The sequence below is a fragment of the Balaenoptera musculus genome, chromosome 2 (genome assembly GCF_009873245.2).
Source record: "Balaenoptera musculus isolate JJ_BM4_2016_0621 chromosome 2, mBalMus1.pri.v3, whole genome shotgun sequence".
In the NCBI taxonomy this organism is placed as follows: Eukaryota; Metazoa; Chordata; class Mammalia; order Artiodactyla; family Balaenopteridae; genus Balaenoptera; species Balaenoptera musculus.
In genome coordinates, this window is record NC_045786.1 from 150553196 (window position 1) to 150569280 (window position 16085).

Below are 16085 nucleotides of genomic sequence, written 5' to 3' on the forward strand. Positions count from 1 at the left end.
GCAGGTTTGGGCCCTGGTTCGGGAGGATCCCACATGCCGCAGAGCAACTAGGCCCGAGCTTCACAGCTGCTGGGCCTGCGCTCTAGAGCCCGTGAGCCACAACTACTGAGCCCGCGCGCCTAGAACCCGTGCCCTGCAACAAGAGAAGCCACCGCAATGAGAAGCCTGCGCACCGCAACAAAGAGTAGCCCGCGCTCGCCCGCCGCAACTAGAGAAAGCCCGCGCGCAGCAACGAAGACCGAACGCAGCCAATAAATTAATTAATTAATTAATTAATTATTTAAAAAAAACAACAAAAACCCAAAAACCACTGGGGCTCTTTGGCATAGACTTCCACTCTTTTGCTCCACCTAATATAGTAACCACCAATTTTTAAATTTTAATTGAACTCGAAATAGCCACAGACAAGCAACATTTCCATCACTGCAGAAAGACTTACTGCACTGCTCTAAGTCCTACATAAGAATAATGAACAAGTTCACCTGACCTGTTTGCAGTCCTTGACGTCTACATGCATTGATAGCTCTCAGGGTCATATATACCAGACCAAGTTCTGCTCACTTCAAGGTCATAACAGACTTTGCCCTTTATTTTCCCCAAAGCTCCCTAAACTTAAAAAAAAAAAACAAAAAACAAAAAAAAAAACAACGAAAGAAAGAAAAGGCCTGTTCTTAAGTGATGTAACATATGCCTCAGAGAGTTTCACTATATAAAGAGTGTTCTCTCTCTCCTCTTGGGAACTGAAGGACCCAGGTGCCCCCAAATAAAAGACTATTAAAAACAATTACAGTTCATAAAACAACAAGAACACTATGACCAATGAAGAGCTTAGTTCAGAAGAACATCAACATTTTTCTTACTTTATAACCAAAACTGCAGCTGACAAACACGAAGACCCTCAAAAGGTATTCTTTGCCTAGAATACTTTTAAAAAACAAGTCATGGTTATTCTGGATAATTATAAATTCCTGCTTTGAAGGAACAAGACACATTGAAAAAAAATCAAAACCCTTAATTCAATAACAACTGAATGTCCAATCTCATTTCTTATTGCTGAGAGAATGACAGAAACCTCTTTTGTTGTTATTGTTGTTTTTGGCCGCGTGGCATGTGCGATCTTAGTTCCCCAACCAGGGATCGAACCTGCTCCCCTGGCAGTAGAAGCATGGAGTCTTCAACCACTGGACCACCAGGGAAGTCCCCCGAAACCTCTTTTGATTTCATTCTTAGGCCTCTATTGCTTACTCATTGGATCATTTTCCAGAGGAAGGTGGCAGAAAGATCCAATCAAACAAACTGCTAGTTCCAAGCAGTGTTTTGAGTTTACTCCCAAGCCTATACAACTCTGAGTTAAGTCAAATGCATGCTTTGCACACCACTTTGGAAACCCAGCTGAACTCTAACTCAAGGTTTCTCAACAGCTGCACTACTGACATCTGGGCCAGATACTTCTTCATTGTGGGGGCAGTTCTGTGCATTGGAGGATGTTTAGTAGGTTCACTGGCCTCTACCCACAAGATGTCAGTAACAGTGCTCCCCCTCCTCCCCAACCCAAATTGTGACAATCAAAATGTCCCCTGGGAGAGGCAAAATCGCTGCTGGTTGAGAACCACTGCTTTAACCTAAAGAGCATTCTTGATATCTCAACCCTAATTCCTCATATTCATTTGATGCTCCTTCAAGTCTGTGTCGAGACTTTGTCTCACAATCCAGCAAATATTTACAGAACCTCTAGGACACATCAAGGACTCTAGGAGAGAAACAGACAAGATAGATTCTGTCCCTACCCTTAAGCTGGTTTCTTGGGGGTACGTACATAAAGAATTGTAATAGGGACTTCCCTGGTGGTCCAGTGGTTAGGACTCTGTGCTTCCACTGCAGGGGGTGAGGGTTCAATCCCTGGTCAGGGAACTAAGATCCCACATGCTGCACAGCGTGGCAAGAATTGCAATAAAAGACACCCAATTATATAAAGTTTTGAATTGTCGATTTTTCTTCCTGGGTACTCTCATCTTACCAAACTAAAAACCCCTAGACAACAAAGACCATAACCTGCCCTAGAATACCAATACTTGATTAATGGCCAATAAAAATAAAAAATAAACTGTTCTGAACTTCATCATAACAAGGTGACAATTTCAGACAGACAGTAAAAACTCCACACCATCCCTCCTATCAGTGACTGCTCCACACATTCAGGGCGCCTGGCTTCACCCAGGCTTGCAGTAGACATCGTCGGAGCTTCCTGCTTTATAGAATGTCTCCTGTCCTAATTGCCTTTCTTTCACCCTGATTTTCTTTGAATTCTGTAAACCGCACATTATTTTACATGCTTTATTTTTATTTTGTTCTTATCATGTATAAGCCAGGTCTTGGTTTTATGGTTTCAACACTATTGGTACAGTTTCTTTGCACGATTTTAATACTGATCTCTCTTCGAGAGAATGTTTCAGGGTTCTCAGGTAATTCAGATAAGAGATAAAATATGTGTTGCATTTTTCTAGGTTTGTATGCCCTATTGTTTTTGAGGTTTGGAACGCTAGTTTTCATGATCAAAATCCTGTTTAGGAAAAAACTCAAAACTCTGTTTCTTAAGTGTTTATCTCTTCTTTAGGATATCTGTGTTCTTAGCATTAAACAGATGTAAACAACTCTTGTTTGGTGGTTGCTCATGTCCGTTTTTTTGTTTTTTTCTTTTCTCTGGCACTTTTCTGTTTAACTGTAGGAGTGTGTTACAAGTAAATGCACCTAATATCTTAAAAAAAAAAAAAAAAAACTCCACACCTCACTTGGGCAAATAAGTTAACTTCTCTCAGCTGTAGTTTGTTCTTCTGTAAAATGGGGAGGAAATGACTGTTGACAGGATTAAGTCAGATAATACAAGGAAATCTTTTTCCACATTCTGGCACAGAGTAAGCATTCAATTAATGTAAGTTATCATTACTATTATTTTATTAGCTATTTTATTAGCAACAAATCTTACCTCAAGGGGAAGAGCTTGCTCTGGGCTACAATAACAAACCCCTACGTGACATAAAAGAAATCAACACTCACCCTGCTTTCTGAGGGCAAGAGGAAGAAAGTAATCATAAGTATTTCCATCTACATCCTGGGAGGAAAATGTGAATGCAGGAACCAATTACAAGGTTTGTGGGTGGGGGGAGACACACCAGAGACAAACCCACTATCCTCCAATACATTCCTGGACTATTCTTAAGACCTTTCTGTTTAAAATGCTTGGGTATATTTGCCACAAGGATCTAAAGAGGAAGTAAAAAAAAAAAAAAATCCTTAATTTATAAATATTAACACATGCAAGGGACAGATGTTTATGAGACTTTCTAAGTGTTCATTTGCTTAATTGTTCAGAAAGTATGCTTAAAATTTCTATTGTTATAATGTTAAATACATGCCAGTAATTCTGAATTTACTACAAAGCATAAGAAGGAAAAAAGACAACAGTTGTTAGATATTTTAAAGTAAGAGAATATAAAGTCACATGAAAAAGCTGGGTGATTCAAAGGTGTGTGTGTGTGTGTGTTTGACCCAAGCAGCATTAGGAAATGGGAGATATTTACGATAGAAGTAAAAGACGGGGAAAGTCACCACACCCGAAGATACACATCCAGGAACACCTCCTCTGACAGCACGTGGAGTTTCGGTGAGAAAAAACAGACCTCTTATTCTCATAATGGATAATACCAGTTTAGTGTGTACCGTGGCTTAGGCACCAAGTGCCTCAAACATAGCGGTCCATGCAATCTTATAGTGCCCACGTTTTATAGATGAGGAAACAAACACAGATTAGTGACTTGCCCAAGTAAATTAAAGATTCACACTCCAACCCAGGCATCATGGCACCACCTCTACCGCTATACTTCATGGTGTCTATTTTAATTTCAGAACTGGAAATTTAATTTTTACTTGCTACTTAGTGAGACCAGTACTCTCCCCCTACCTACCCTTCCGTATTTCAAATGAGCATCTTTTTAGTTGCATCCTGTGTGGTGATCATAAGGAGGTTTGGAAGGTAAAAGTGTAATCGCTGGACACTTTCGCCTTCAGACACTGACAATGAAGTAATCCACACGGAGGAACTAGCGTGGGTAGAAGTAAGACAGTCTCCGGAACAAGAGGAGGGTCCCGGAGAATGAGGGAGGTCGCCAAAGTTCCTATTTCGGCCCCGATTTCCTGCCTTGGCTCTGGCCGCTATGTTCATTCAAAAGACCCCAGAGCCCACCTATTTGCAACCGCGCTTTTCATCTCGCCCACTCTGAGAGGCGGAAAGGATGGATGCGAGGTGAGGCGCGGGGGCCTATATGCAGGGAGGCTAGAGCAAACGGGATTCTGGACAGATGAAGGCGAGGCTGCCTATTCGGATGGGGGCAGAGAGGCGCGTGGAAAGGCTGGGACCTGGGACAGAGGTGAGGATTGGGGTGGGGAGCCAGAAGCAGGGGCAGCGAGGCCGGTGGGGTCGGGGTCGGCAGTCAAGGAGAGATGGGCAGGCGTGCTGAAGCTGAAGAGGCGCCAGGGTCAGAGATGCCCTGTCACTACCATCCGGGCTGTTCTGAGAAAGGAAGCGGGGCAGGAACCAAGGCATTTCGAAACAGGAGTAGAAAATAATCTCGAGTGAAGACCAGGCCCGAAGGATGGCAGCGGCGGGGGCGGGAGTTGTGGCCCGGGGGAGCGGGGCCCGGGCAGGAGCCAAGGCAGGGGCTCTGGGGCTCCGCGCGCGAAGGGGCTGCCCAGGCCGGTCCGCTCCTCCGGGCAGCGCGGGGCAGAGCGCGGCCGAGCCTCGCACCGAGGTGCGGGGCCCCGAGGCCGGCGGCACCCACCCGCCGGAGCCCGGCCTTGCGTACCTGAGGCGGCCGCCTGGCTCCCCTCCACTCCCGGGCCGTCGCCGACGCCGCGCGCCGGCCCTCGGCGGGCTGCGGGGCTCCAGACGCCCGGCCCCTCAGCCGCCCGCCGGTTCGACATCTGCAGCCCGCGTTCGCAGCGCCTCCGCAGCCTGCCGCAAGTGGCTCCGGAAAGAGCCGAAGGCCCAGCGCGCCGGGAAGAGCCGAGCGGAGCCTGCGGGCCGGAAGGGGCAGCGCGTCGGCCCCCGAGCGGTCGCGAGAGCTCTGGCTAGCGGAGGCCTGCGACGCGGGCTCGGGGAGGGTTACTGCGTGCTTATGGTCGCAGGTTTTTAAAGTCAGTGCTTGAAAGAACAAACGAAACCTGGGGAAGATTCCGTGAGACCCGGCCGGAAGTCGTGGTATCCATAGACACGCTATCGGAAATTGGGGTTGCTAGGAGGCCTGGGCGCGTCGGCTAGTCTGCGTCACGGATGAAGTTCCAGAAGATTACGGTTCCGGCCCCGGTGAAGATGAAGACCTGCAGCCTGAAAGACCAAAACTTCAGTCTCTTAAGGTGACTGAAGATGTCGAACCAGGCAGCATGACAGAGGCAGTCCCGGAGCTGCCTGTAGAGACTGACCAAGAGCCACAACCAGACACGGAAGAAGAGGGCTTCAAAGAGGAGACACCGGCAAGTGCTAAGAATATACACCTACGCCTGAAACCCACCTGGACGTCCGAGGAAGAGGCTCCCCACAAGTCCAAGACAGACCTTTCTAGCGAGATTGAGCTAGGGATTCCCAAAAAGGTAAAGTCGGAGACATCCAGACAGATAGAAGTAGAGCTTTTCAAGGATTTGGAGGTCCCTGTGGACGAAAAGTGTGGGGAGCCAGAGGAGGAAGCCAAACCAGATGTCGCAGAGGATATACTACGAAAGGAAACTGAGGTTCCAGGGGCCACAATCAGTGAGACAAGATTAGAGTTACTAGAGGGGACCAAACCAGAGGTTTTGGGAGGAGTCACTTAGAGAGCAATACGGAAAGACAGGTCTGGAACCTACAGAGCAGACCAAACCGGAATTTCCAAGTGAGAAACCAAGAAAATCAACTGAAGAGGCAGATCTGCAGCCACCAAAGATGACCACACCAGAGATTCCAGAGGAGACACAAAGTAAGTCACCTGAGGAGAAAAGGACAGAGCCACCTGGGCAGGCCAAAGCAGAGTTTCCAGAAGAGGAACCAAGTATGTCTACTGAGGAAACACAAAGAAAGTCAACTGAAGAGAAAATTCCAGAGCCACTAGAAGAGATCAAATCAGAGTTTTCTGAGGAAAAATCAAGAAAACCAATTGAGGAGACAGTTCTAGAGCCATCAGGAAAGACCAAACCAGAAGTTCAAGAGGAGACACAAAGAAAGTCAACTGCAGAGAAAGTTCTAGAGCCACCAGAGGACACCAAACCCCCAGATCAAAAAGATAAGCAGAAAAAATCAACTGAGGAGACAGGTCTAGCACCATCACAGAAGTCCAGATCAGAGGAGACACTAAGAGAGTCGACTGAGGAGAAAGTTCCAGAGCCACCAGAACAGACTAAACCAGAGTTTCCAAAGAAAGAACCGAGAAAGTCAACTGAAGAAACAGGTCAGGTACCACCACAGAAGATCATACCAGAGGTGCAAGAGAAGACACAAACAGAACCAACTAAGAAGATAGATTCAGAGTTACCATATAAAGCCAAACCACTACTTAGAAGAGAGACACGTGTAGAATTTGCCAAGGAAGATAGGCCAGAACCAATCAGACTTACGCGTTCTGTAGACAGGGATGAGCCAGAGTACTCTGACTATCAAACAAGAAAGTTGTTAGTAAAAGAAACTAAAGATGTTTCAAAAGACTCTGTGTTAGAGTCTCTTCCAATAAGTGAAGTAGACTCAGTGAATACAGATTATGAGTTTTCTAAAGAACTCCAAAATCTGTTTCAGCCTTCTGATACCAATTATGAATTCTACTCATATTTCTCTGAGTCTCAGAGGAATTTAAAAGAGTCCTCTAATGAAAAGAAAGATCTGTCCCCAGTGTCAATGACACTGGTACATAAAGATAAAGAAACCCAGCCAAAAAAAAGTACTGACCTACAATTTGAGTATCTTGAATGGAGCCCAGAGAAAGTTGCAGAGTGGATTTGCCAGCTAGGCTTCCCTCAATACAAGGTATACAAAAATAACATTTTTTGAAATCGTATACTCTCATTCCTCTACCTCTTATTCCTCTATCCTTACCTGAGCTTTTGCATCTTCACTAGAAGGAGTGTAGAAGAGGCATGGACTATGGTAGAGGTAACTTGGATTTTAATTTTGGCCTTTCCACTGATACACACATATTTGTATATTGGGAGAGGAAGGAAAGGTCACATTTGTTTGTTTTTCCTATTCATCACAGTGATTATACTTCTCTGCAATCCTTGAATAAAGACTAAGAAATTTATGTAGGTTTCTTTTCATAGAAATCTGTATTTCTAAAAAGACTTCATCCAAGGTAGACTTTTTGGTACTTTGTTAGGTTGTTTTAGTAGCAACTCCCCTAACTTGAACTTGTACTATTAATCTTAGTGTCTGCCCCAAATGTGTTATATGTATCATGATCACCTAACAGTACTAATTTATATAGCCAATTAACCAAGGATAGTTTTCTTTTTAAAATAGGGTGAATCCTATTATTTCACTGCCAACTATGTTCCAAAAACAAAACAAGATCTGAAATCTTTGGTACCACTGTACTTAAAAATGTAGTTGAGGCAAGAAAGAAGCACTGGTTGTATCATGCCAAAAAAAAAAAATTAAGCAGCAGTATGAAATGTAATCAAGAGTTTAGATGGAAAATATGTGGGATTATTAAATTAAAATTTTTTCTCAGTACAGAGCTAGAGACAAACATGATTTATTTATTCCTCCTCCCCTCCCTCCCTCTTTCCTTCCTTCCCACCTCCTTTTCTCTTTCTTGCTTTTTTTCTTCTGGTATTTGCTGTACATCTTTTGAGTGATGTTCTCATTGTACTGACAGGAGTGTTTTACCACAAACTTCATCAGTGGCCGAAAACTCATCCACGTAAACTGCTCAAACCTCCCTCAGATGGGTATAACAGATTTCGAGGACATGAAGGTGAGTTGTGTATAGTTTCCCACTAGAGCACTGAAACAGTGCTACCATCTATCTCAAACCATCCTCCTTTTATTCCAGCCTGGCCTCCAATTTCTCCCAACGGTGTTATCATACTCCTAGTTTCCCAGGCTCAGAGTGGTTGCTTCCTCTCTTTCCTTTGATCCCCACAAAGATCCCAAGAACTATCAGTTCCTCCTATAGCATCTGGTTTTCTCCATTCCCACTTGTTCAGACCTTTATCAGACCTTTACTAGAATGTACTTAGAATGTTCCGGTAGCCTGCTTTTAGCCTCTGTCTCTAGGCCCTTTGGATTCACGGACCCTGCTTTTAGACTCTCACCTTCCAACTATTTATACAGCGTACTACTCAAAGCTTCTTTGGATCCCCTCTACTTACAAGGTAGTCTCAACTTCTCAGCTTAGGATTCAGGGCCCTCCACAAGTTTTCTGCCACCACCGTTCTCTCACCTGGTACTCTTCTATGTGAATCTTCTGCCTCAGCCTCACAGGTCCAGCTCACACCCTCACAAACCTGTCTTGTGCATTCCTCCCTCTACATCTTTGCTCAGTTCCCCCCCTCCCCGGCAAGACTAATATGAATCTTAACCATCCCTCAGGACCCAACTCAATTCTCATCTCCCCATGAAGTCTTTCCTGATCTTCCCAGCCCACAGTAACCTCTCCTCCAAAGCTCTCATACATTTTATGTCTCTAACACCTACAGAAATGACTCACCTTTCCCTTTGTTCTTCCTACAAAATACTAAGATGACCAGAGAAGGTATAGGTGAGACTGGTGAGGGGTGCAGGAAGAAAGAAACACTAATTTTTTTTCTTTTCTTTTTTCATGGAAAGACATTTTAAATATTAGCAGTGTGTACATGTCAATCCCAAACTCCCAATCTACCCCTCCCCTCCTCGCTGGTAACCATAAGTTCGTTCTCTAAGTCTGTGAGTCTGTTTCTGTTTTGTAAATAAGTTCATTGTATCGTTTTTTTTAGATTCCACATATAAGCAATATCATATGATATTTGTCTTTCTCTGTCTGACTTACTTCACTTAGTATGATAATCTCCAGTTCCATCCATGTTGCTCCAAATGGCATTATTTCATTCTTTTTAATGGCTGAGTAATATTCTATTATATGTACCACATCTTCTTTTATCTGTTCATCTGTTGCTGGACGTTTAGGTTGTCTCCATGTCTTGGCTATTGTAAACAGTGCTGCAATGAACACTGGGGTGCATGCATCCTTTTGAACCATGTTTTTCTCTGGATATATGCCCGAGTGGGATTGCTGAATCATATAGTAGCTCTACTTTTAGTTTTTTAAGGAACCACCACACTGTTCTCCATAGTGGCTGTAACAATTTACATTCCCACCAACAGTGTAGGAGGGTTCCCTTTTCTCCACACCCTTGCCAGCATTTATTGTTTGCAGATTTTTTGAAGATGGCCATTCTGGCGGGTGTGGGGTGATACCTCATTGTAGTTTTGATTTGCATTTCTCTAATGATTAGTGATGTTGAGCATCCTTTCATGTGTTTGTTGGCAATCTGTATATCTTCTTTGGAGAAATGTCTCTTTAGGTCTTCTGCCCATTTTTTGATTGAGTTGTTTGTTTTTTTGATATTGAGCTACATGAGCTGTTTGTAAATTTTGGAGACTAATCCTTTGTCAGTCTCATTGTTTGCAACTATTTTCTCTCATTCTGTGGGTTGTCTTTTCATTTTGTTTATGGTTTCTTTTGAGTTTAATTAGGTCCCATTTGTTTTCTATTACTCTGGGATGTGGATCGAAAAAGATATTGTTGCTATTTATGTCAAAGCGTGTTCTGCCTATGTTTTCCTCTGTTTTATAATAACCAGTCTTACATTTAGGTCTTTAATCCATTTTGACTTTATTTTTGTGTATGGTGTTAAGGAATGTTCTGATTTCACTTTTTTACGTGTAGCTGTCTAGTTTTACAGCACCGTTTATTGAAGAGACTATCTTTCCTCCATTTTATTTTATTTATTTATTTTTTTAAGAATTTTATTTTTATTTATGGCTGTGTTGGGTCTTCGTTTCTGTGCGAGGGCTTTCTCTAATTGCGGCAAGTGGGGGCCACTCTTCATCGCAGTGCATGGGCCTCTCACTATCGCGGCCTCTCTTGTTGCGGAGCACAGGCTCCAGACGCGCAGGCTCAGTAATTGTGGCTCACAGGCCCAGTTGCTCTGCGGCATGTGGGATCCTCCCAGACCAGGGCTCGAACCCGTGTCCCCTGCATTGGCAGGCAGACTCTCAACCACTGTGCCACCAGGGAAGCCCCTTTCCTCCATTTTATATTCTTGCCTCCTTTGTCGTAGATTAATTGGCCATAGGTGCATGGGTTTATTTCTGGGCTTTCTATCCTGTTCCATTGATCTATATTTCTGCTTTTGTGCCAGTACCATACTGTTTTGATGACTTAGTTTTGTAGTATAGTCTGAAGTCAGGGAGCCTGATTCCTCTAGCTCCGTTTTTCTTTCTCAAGATTGCTTTGCCTATTCGGGGTCTTTTGTGTCTCCATACAAATTTTAAGATTTTTTGTTCTAGTTCTGTGAAAGAGAAACACTGATTCTTCTCACCTGGCCAAGGGAGCACTGGAAACCACTATCCTGTCTTTCTCATTTACAGTGATGCACTAGCTTGGTAAAAAGGGGAGAGAAAGTCAATCTTATTTATTCTAGGGACAAACTAGACAAGATAGCACTTACTTCAGCTTTCTGTCTTAGAAAATAATTCACAAAATATTTTAAACTATTCACTCCATCAAGTGAACAAAAGAACTCTGTGATAAATATTTGGAGAAGAATATAGATGAATTGCTTATTCCTTTCATATGCATGATTTTATGTTACAAAGTAGAGCCTTATAAGCTTAATAATATCTCAGGAATTTTATTACACCTGCCTTATTGCAAGCTATTTAAATAGCACAATTCATAACAACATGTCAGCAATCGTCACTAAACAAAAGTATTTTTCTTTTTTTAAAATTTTCAAATGATTTTAGCTTTACAGAACAGTTGCAAAGATAGTACAGAGAGTTCCCATATACTCTTTTTTTAAAAAAATATTTATTTATTTATTTTCTGGCTGCGTCGGTCTCAGTTGCAGCACGTGGGATCTTTCATTGTGGCACACGGGCTCTGTAGTTGCAGCACTTGGGCTCTCTAGTTGTGGCGCATGGGCTTAGTTGCCCTGCGGCATGTGGGATCTTAGTTCACTGACCAGGGATTGAACTGGCGTCCCCTGCATTGCAGGACCAATTCTTAACCACTGGACCACCAGGGAAGTCCCCCATATACTCTTAACCCAGCTTATCCTACCTAATGTTAACATCTTATGTAACCATTTATCAAACCATTTATATATTTATCAAAACTAAGAAATTAACACCAGTACAGTACTATTAAACAAACTACAGACTTTATTCAGATTTCTGCAATTTTTCCACTGATGTCCTTTTTTCGTTCCAGGATCCAGTTGGGGATACTGTCTTGTATTTAGCTGTCATGTTTCCTTGGTCTCCTCCAATCTATGACAATTTCTTGATCTTTATCTTTCATGACCTTGACACTTTGAAGAGTAGTGATCAGGTATTTTGTAGATTTCCCTCAGTTTGAGTTTGTCTCGTGTTTCCCTTGAGATTATGCTTTGGGGGGAAACTATCACAGAGATGATGAGCCCTTCTCATCTAATCATATCAGGGAGTACATGGTATCAATGTGATTTATTACTGGAGATGTTAACTTTGATCAGTTGGTCAAGGTGGTGCCTGCAGGTTTCTTCACTACAAAGTTACTGTGTTTCCCTTTTCATATTCTATTCATTAGAAGTGAGTTACTGAGTCCAGCCCATACTCAAAGAGAGGGGAATTAATCTCCACCTCCTGGAGGGAAGAGTATCAAAGAGTTTATGGACATAGAGTAAATACCACAGTAATAGATATACTGGGGGAGGTAGTTTGAGGCTATGCAAATTACCTGTTTCTTCTTAAAGTTTTGCCCACTAATTTTTAGCTTTCATCAGTGTATCTTGCCTGCATCAGTTATTACTATGTTGTTCTAATGATGATTTTCTATTTCCTCATTCCTTCCGTGTTTAATTGGAACTCTGCTTAAGGAACTCTTCTGTTTAATTGTCCCTTCTTCCCTATTTGGGAACTCTTTCAGTTTGTCTCCTGTGTCCTTTTGACATGTTCCTGTTATTTTATTTTATTTTTTAGCATTTTCTGGCACTACACTTTACTTCAGACTCATTTTCTATTTTCCTTGCTACAGCCCTAGAAGCAGGCATGTCTCCAAGGAGCCCTGGTTGCTTTTATTAGAGAATGGTATTTAGAAACCAAGATGTGGTCACTAGTTGTGCTTGTTGCTACTGAGGTGTTACTGCTTCTAGGCACCCTCAGCAGAAGCATGTAGGAAATATATGTATATATACTAACCCATGTATACACAAATATTTATCTTATTTCTGTAAGCATGTGTTCGTACTGATATCCCTGACTCTAGTCCATCACCACAGGGTTCATACTAGCTTTCATCCTTCCTACTCCCTACCCCACTTTGCTTCTTTATAACTTCTTTCTCTGACAGTGAGAAACCTGGCTCTGCTTATTTATAAATATGTATCCTTATGAGAAACAAATTTACCAAAAGAGTACAGTATTTGTGTATGGTTCTTTTTGTCATTAGCCTTACGCTAACTAGACAAAGCACTGTTTTTCAAAGTTAAAGTTATTTAGGTCAGCTCCTTTCTTCCCAGACCCCTTCAGTGAGATTATGTCTTAATTTGTAATAAAGTTAGATTCATCTGCCCAGAGTTTATATTCCATCATGGGTTCCCACAACATCCTGGCTTTTAAAAATTTTACCTGCAGTAAAGTCACTCTTTTTAGTATACAGTTCTGTGGGTTTTGACAAATGCACAGGGTCATGTATCCACCACCACAGAACTGTATAGAACGATTCTATCACCCTGAAACTTCCCGTGTCCCCACTGTAGTCAGCCTATCCCTCCATCTAATCCCTGGCAACCATTAATCTGTTTTTTGTCCCTATAGTTTTACCTTTTCCAGAATGTCACACGAATGAAATCAATATGTAGGCCTTGAGTCTTGCTTCTTTCCCTTAGCAAAATGCATTTAAGATTAATCCACACTGTTATATGAATCAACAAGCAGATCTTAAGAACATTATACATCTGCTTTAATAATGGTATTTTACCTATCTAAAATGTACTCCTAATGGGCAGTTTTGCATCAGGTTAAGAATTGTCTGTGGTGTGAATTTTCCAGCCTTGTAACTATGGCCAGTAGTTTTAAACAAACAAAAATCCATTCCACGTACTCCTTTGACTGTGTTCTAGCAGCAATTTCACGGACTACATTCTCACCCAGAGGCAGAATATGAATTCAAATAGCAGTGTTATAACAGACCTGCAATTAAAACTAGACTTTGAAAATGCAATGACAGTTTAGGATATCAAGTGGCATGGTACTCAATGAATACAAAGTATGTTTTAGAGACACTGAAATTGTGGCAAAAGATATTTTAAAAGAATATACAAGTATAGGCACTAATAAAATAACTGGAACTTTAATGTCTGCTTTTTAGTGTTTGAGATTTCTTTCCAGGCAAATAAATTGAATAACTGAGTAATGATTTTTTTCTTAGTTGAATATTAACTGAGCCCCTTATAAAGTTATTTATTAACCTTCCTAGAGAAAGTCATGGCTCCTAATCTGAACATATTATCTGCTCATATCGTTGGTCAAATTGCTCAGCCAAAAAAAAGAAATGAACCCATCCATGGCTATCTGATGCAAGGGCCTAGAAACATCTTTAAGTGGTACTTTTAAAAAGATAAATCATGTGATGTTTCTCTTAAGAACTGTGTTTTGATAATGCCAGGCTAGGAAGCCTTTCAATGTGTTATTTCATTATTATTTCCCCATAGAATTAGCTTAAGGGGTTAGCATTCAAGAGGTCTAGGAAGCTAAGTAAAACTTACTTGATTTAGTTGTATTTTCAGGTTAATCCCATTAAAAAATTATCCTTGCATTACAGGTAATTTCTCAGCATACCCGGGAGCTACTGGGAATTGAAGAGCCATTATTCACACGCTCCATCAGCCTTCCCTACAGGGACAATATCGGTTTATTTTTAGAGCAAAAATGTCATAGTGGAGTTAAATCTGATTCCTTGACCTTGTCTGAATTTGTGCAAGCAGTGGGATTACAGGATTATGCTCCAGAAATAACCACCCCTGAAGAGGATGCAGCATTATATTCCATTGAACCATAGGGCAAGCCGTTTCACTTAGCTTGAAAATCAAATTGAATTATGTGGGGGAAGAAGTGTGGTATTTCTGCATTTTCTTTTTCTCTTCATTCAGGATCAGAGTTAGAACTGCTGGCTCCATTCCTAGTTATGCCACTGACTCACAGCACCTTCCCTTTATTTGTGTGTCAATTTAGTCCCTTGTTAAAACAAAGATAGCAATACTTCTCTTTCTGGGTAATTGTAAGAATTCCTGATAAATTCTAGTACTTCATCTGGTAGTAGGAACATGTTGGAGAAACAGACTAAAAGTAAAATCACCTGCCAACCCAGATAATCCTCTTCATAAGTGCAGACAAGGAAACAGTTTTATTATTGAATCAGCATAAAATCAGACAGGCCAAATCAGGCAGGCCACTAAAGAGATTGCCAAGACAAGGAAATCTCACCCTTCTATATAGCCAGGCAGATATAATCCATTATTTACATGTTAACTGTCTGTATCCAAAGGAAAAATAAAAGTTCTCAAATCTTTGTGACAAACAGAAAGTTACTACCTGGAGCCAAGCACTTAGGCTAAACCCCCAGAGTCAGGGAGACAAAGTGCCATTCTTCTAAATGCTCACATTTCAAAGAGGTGGCTCCAAGGGCCCCCTCCCCCAAAAGACAGTCCTGGGATGTAAAACTGGCAGAAGGTTTATTCACCTTTTTAGAAGATTAGCATACGTCTCGAAAACAGAGAAAAAGGATTTATATTACAAGTTTTTAAAAGGAAATGTGTTATGAAAAAGGAGGGGGGAAGTTCTCATTCCTTTTTGGCATCAGAGAACAAAATTTTAAAAATATTTTTTTAGATTTGTATTTACCTGTTAAAACAACATGGCTTATAGAAGTATATCATTGACCATGGACTAGGGTCTGGGGTTTGTTTACAAGGCGTTTTATGTGGTAACTCCAGACTTTTATAAAATGAAATTCAGACCAGAGTCTACCTGTGACTGGACTGTTCAAAAGAAATTAAAAATACTTCTTGTTGCTTGAATGACTCCGATTCCTCTCTAGTTTTATAGACTACCTTCTCTTTCTCTTCCCAGCCACACTTCTTAATCCTAAGAACCACTGTAGGGCTACCATAATCCAGAAGCGCAATGATGTACCCTATCCAGTTCCTTACATCTGAATGAATAGTCAAAGGAATCCATTTTTTTTTCCTACTGAGAGAAAGAACAGTGCCTCAAATTAGCATTCATGTCACATGTTAATGTTTGATGATGAACCTAATTTTTTTCCCAAGTGGACTAGCAAAATTTTATCTTATACCATTTAACACCATACCATTGAGTCTGCTTGGCTCACAAGCATGCAAAAAAGAAAAATGTAAATGATTAACCTAAGACCATGGTGGTTTACATGTAGAGTGAATGGTTTTGTTCCAAAGCGCTTTAGCATTTGGCAAACAATAGTTCTGTTCAGTGACAGAGCATAGTCAGCGCCATGCTTTCTCAACTTTATGGTTACTGCTATTGTTTTCTACTCTATTATGATTGACATAAAGTAATTGCAAAACGTAAAGGAAATAAATTTGAACTGTAGGAATAAAATCTATATTTTGCAGAATTATTTTTAGCCATTTAATATAAATGCCGGCTATTTTTTTTTTTTTTTTGGCTGTGTTGGGTCTTCGTTGCTGCGCACGGGCTTTCTCTAGTTGCAGCGAGCAGGGGCTACTCTTCCTTGCAGCGCGTGGGCTTCTCATTGTGGTGGCTTCTCTTCTTGCAGAGCATGGGC

At 41.6% G+C, this 16085-nt stretch overlaps 2 protein-coding genes across 7 annotated transcripts in view; one reads left to right on the forward strand and one right to left on the reverse strand.

Annotated features, from left to right (window-relative positions):
* TMED8 (transmembrane p24 trafficking protein family member 8) overlaps positions 1-5370 on the reverse strand; it is a 27284-nt gene extending 21914 nt beyond the window's left edge. For 5 of the 6 annotated variants that reach the window (XR_005018800.1, XR_005018798.1, XR_005018797.1 and 2 more), the window contains exon 1: positions 4860-5370. Coding sequence is in view for 2 of the 6 variants with exons in the window: in XM_036843849.1 (XP_036699744.1) it covers positions 4860-4977 (118 nt within the window). In the remaining 4 variants the exon portion in view is untranslated. The remainder of the gene's footprint in view (positions 1-4859) is intronic. The other variant, XM_036843850.1, reaches the window with a different exon arrangement.
* On the forward strand, positions 4325-15879 carry SAMD15 (sterile alpha motif domain containing 15). The gene is made up of 3 exons (XM_036843851.1): positions 4325-4424; positions 7893-7991; positions 14085-15879. Exons 1-3 carry the CDS (start codon positions 4356-4358, stop codon positions 14319-14321), a joined length of 405 nt encoding a protein of 134 aa, XP_036699746.1. The 5' UTR covers positions 4325-4355; the 3' UTR covers positions 14322-15879.
* The last annotated feature ends 206 nt before the right edge of the window (positions 15880-16085 follow it).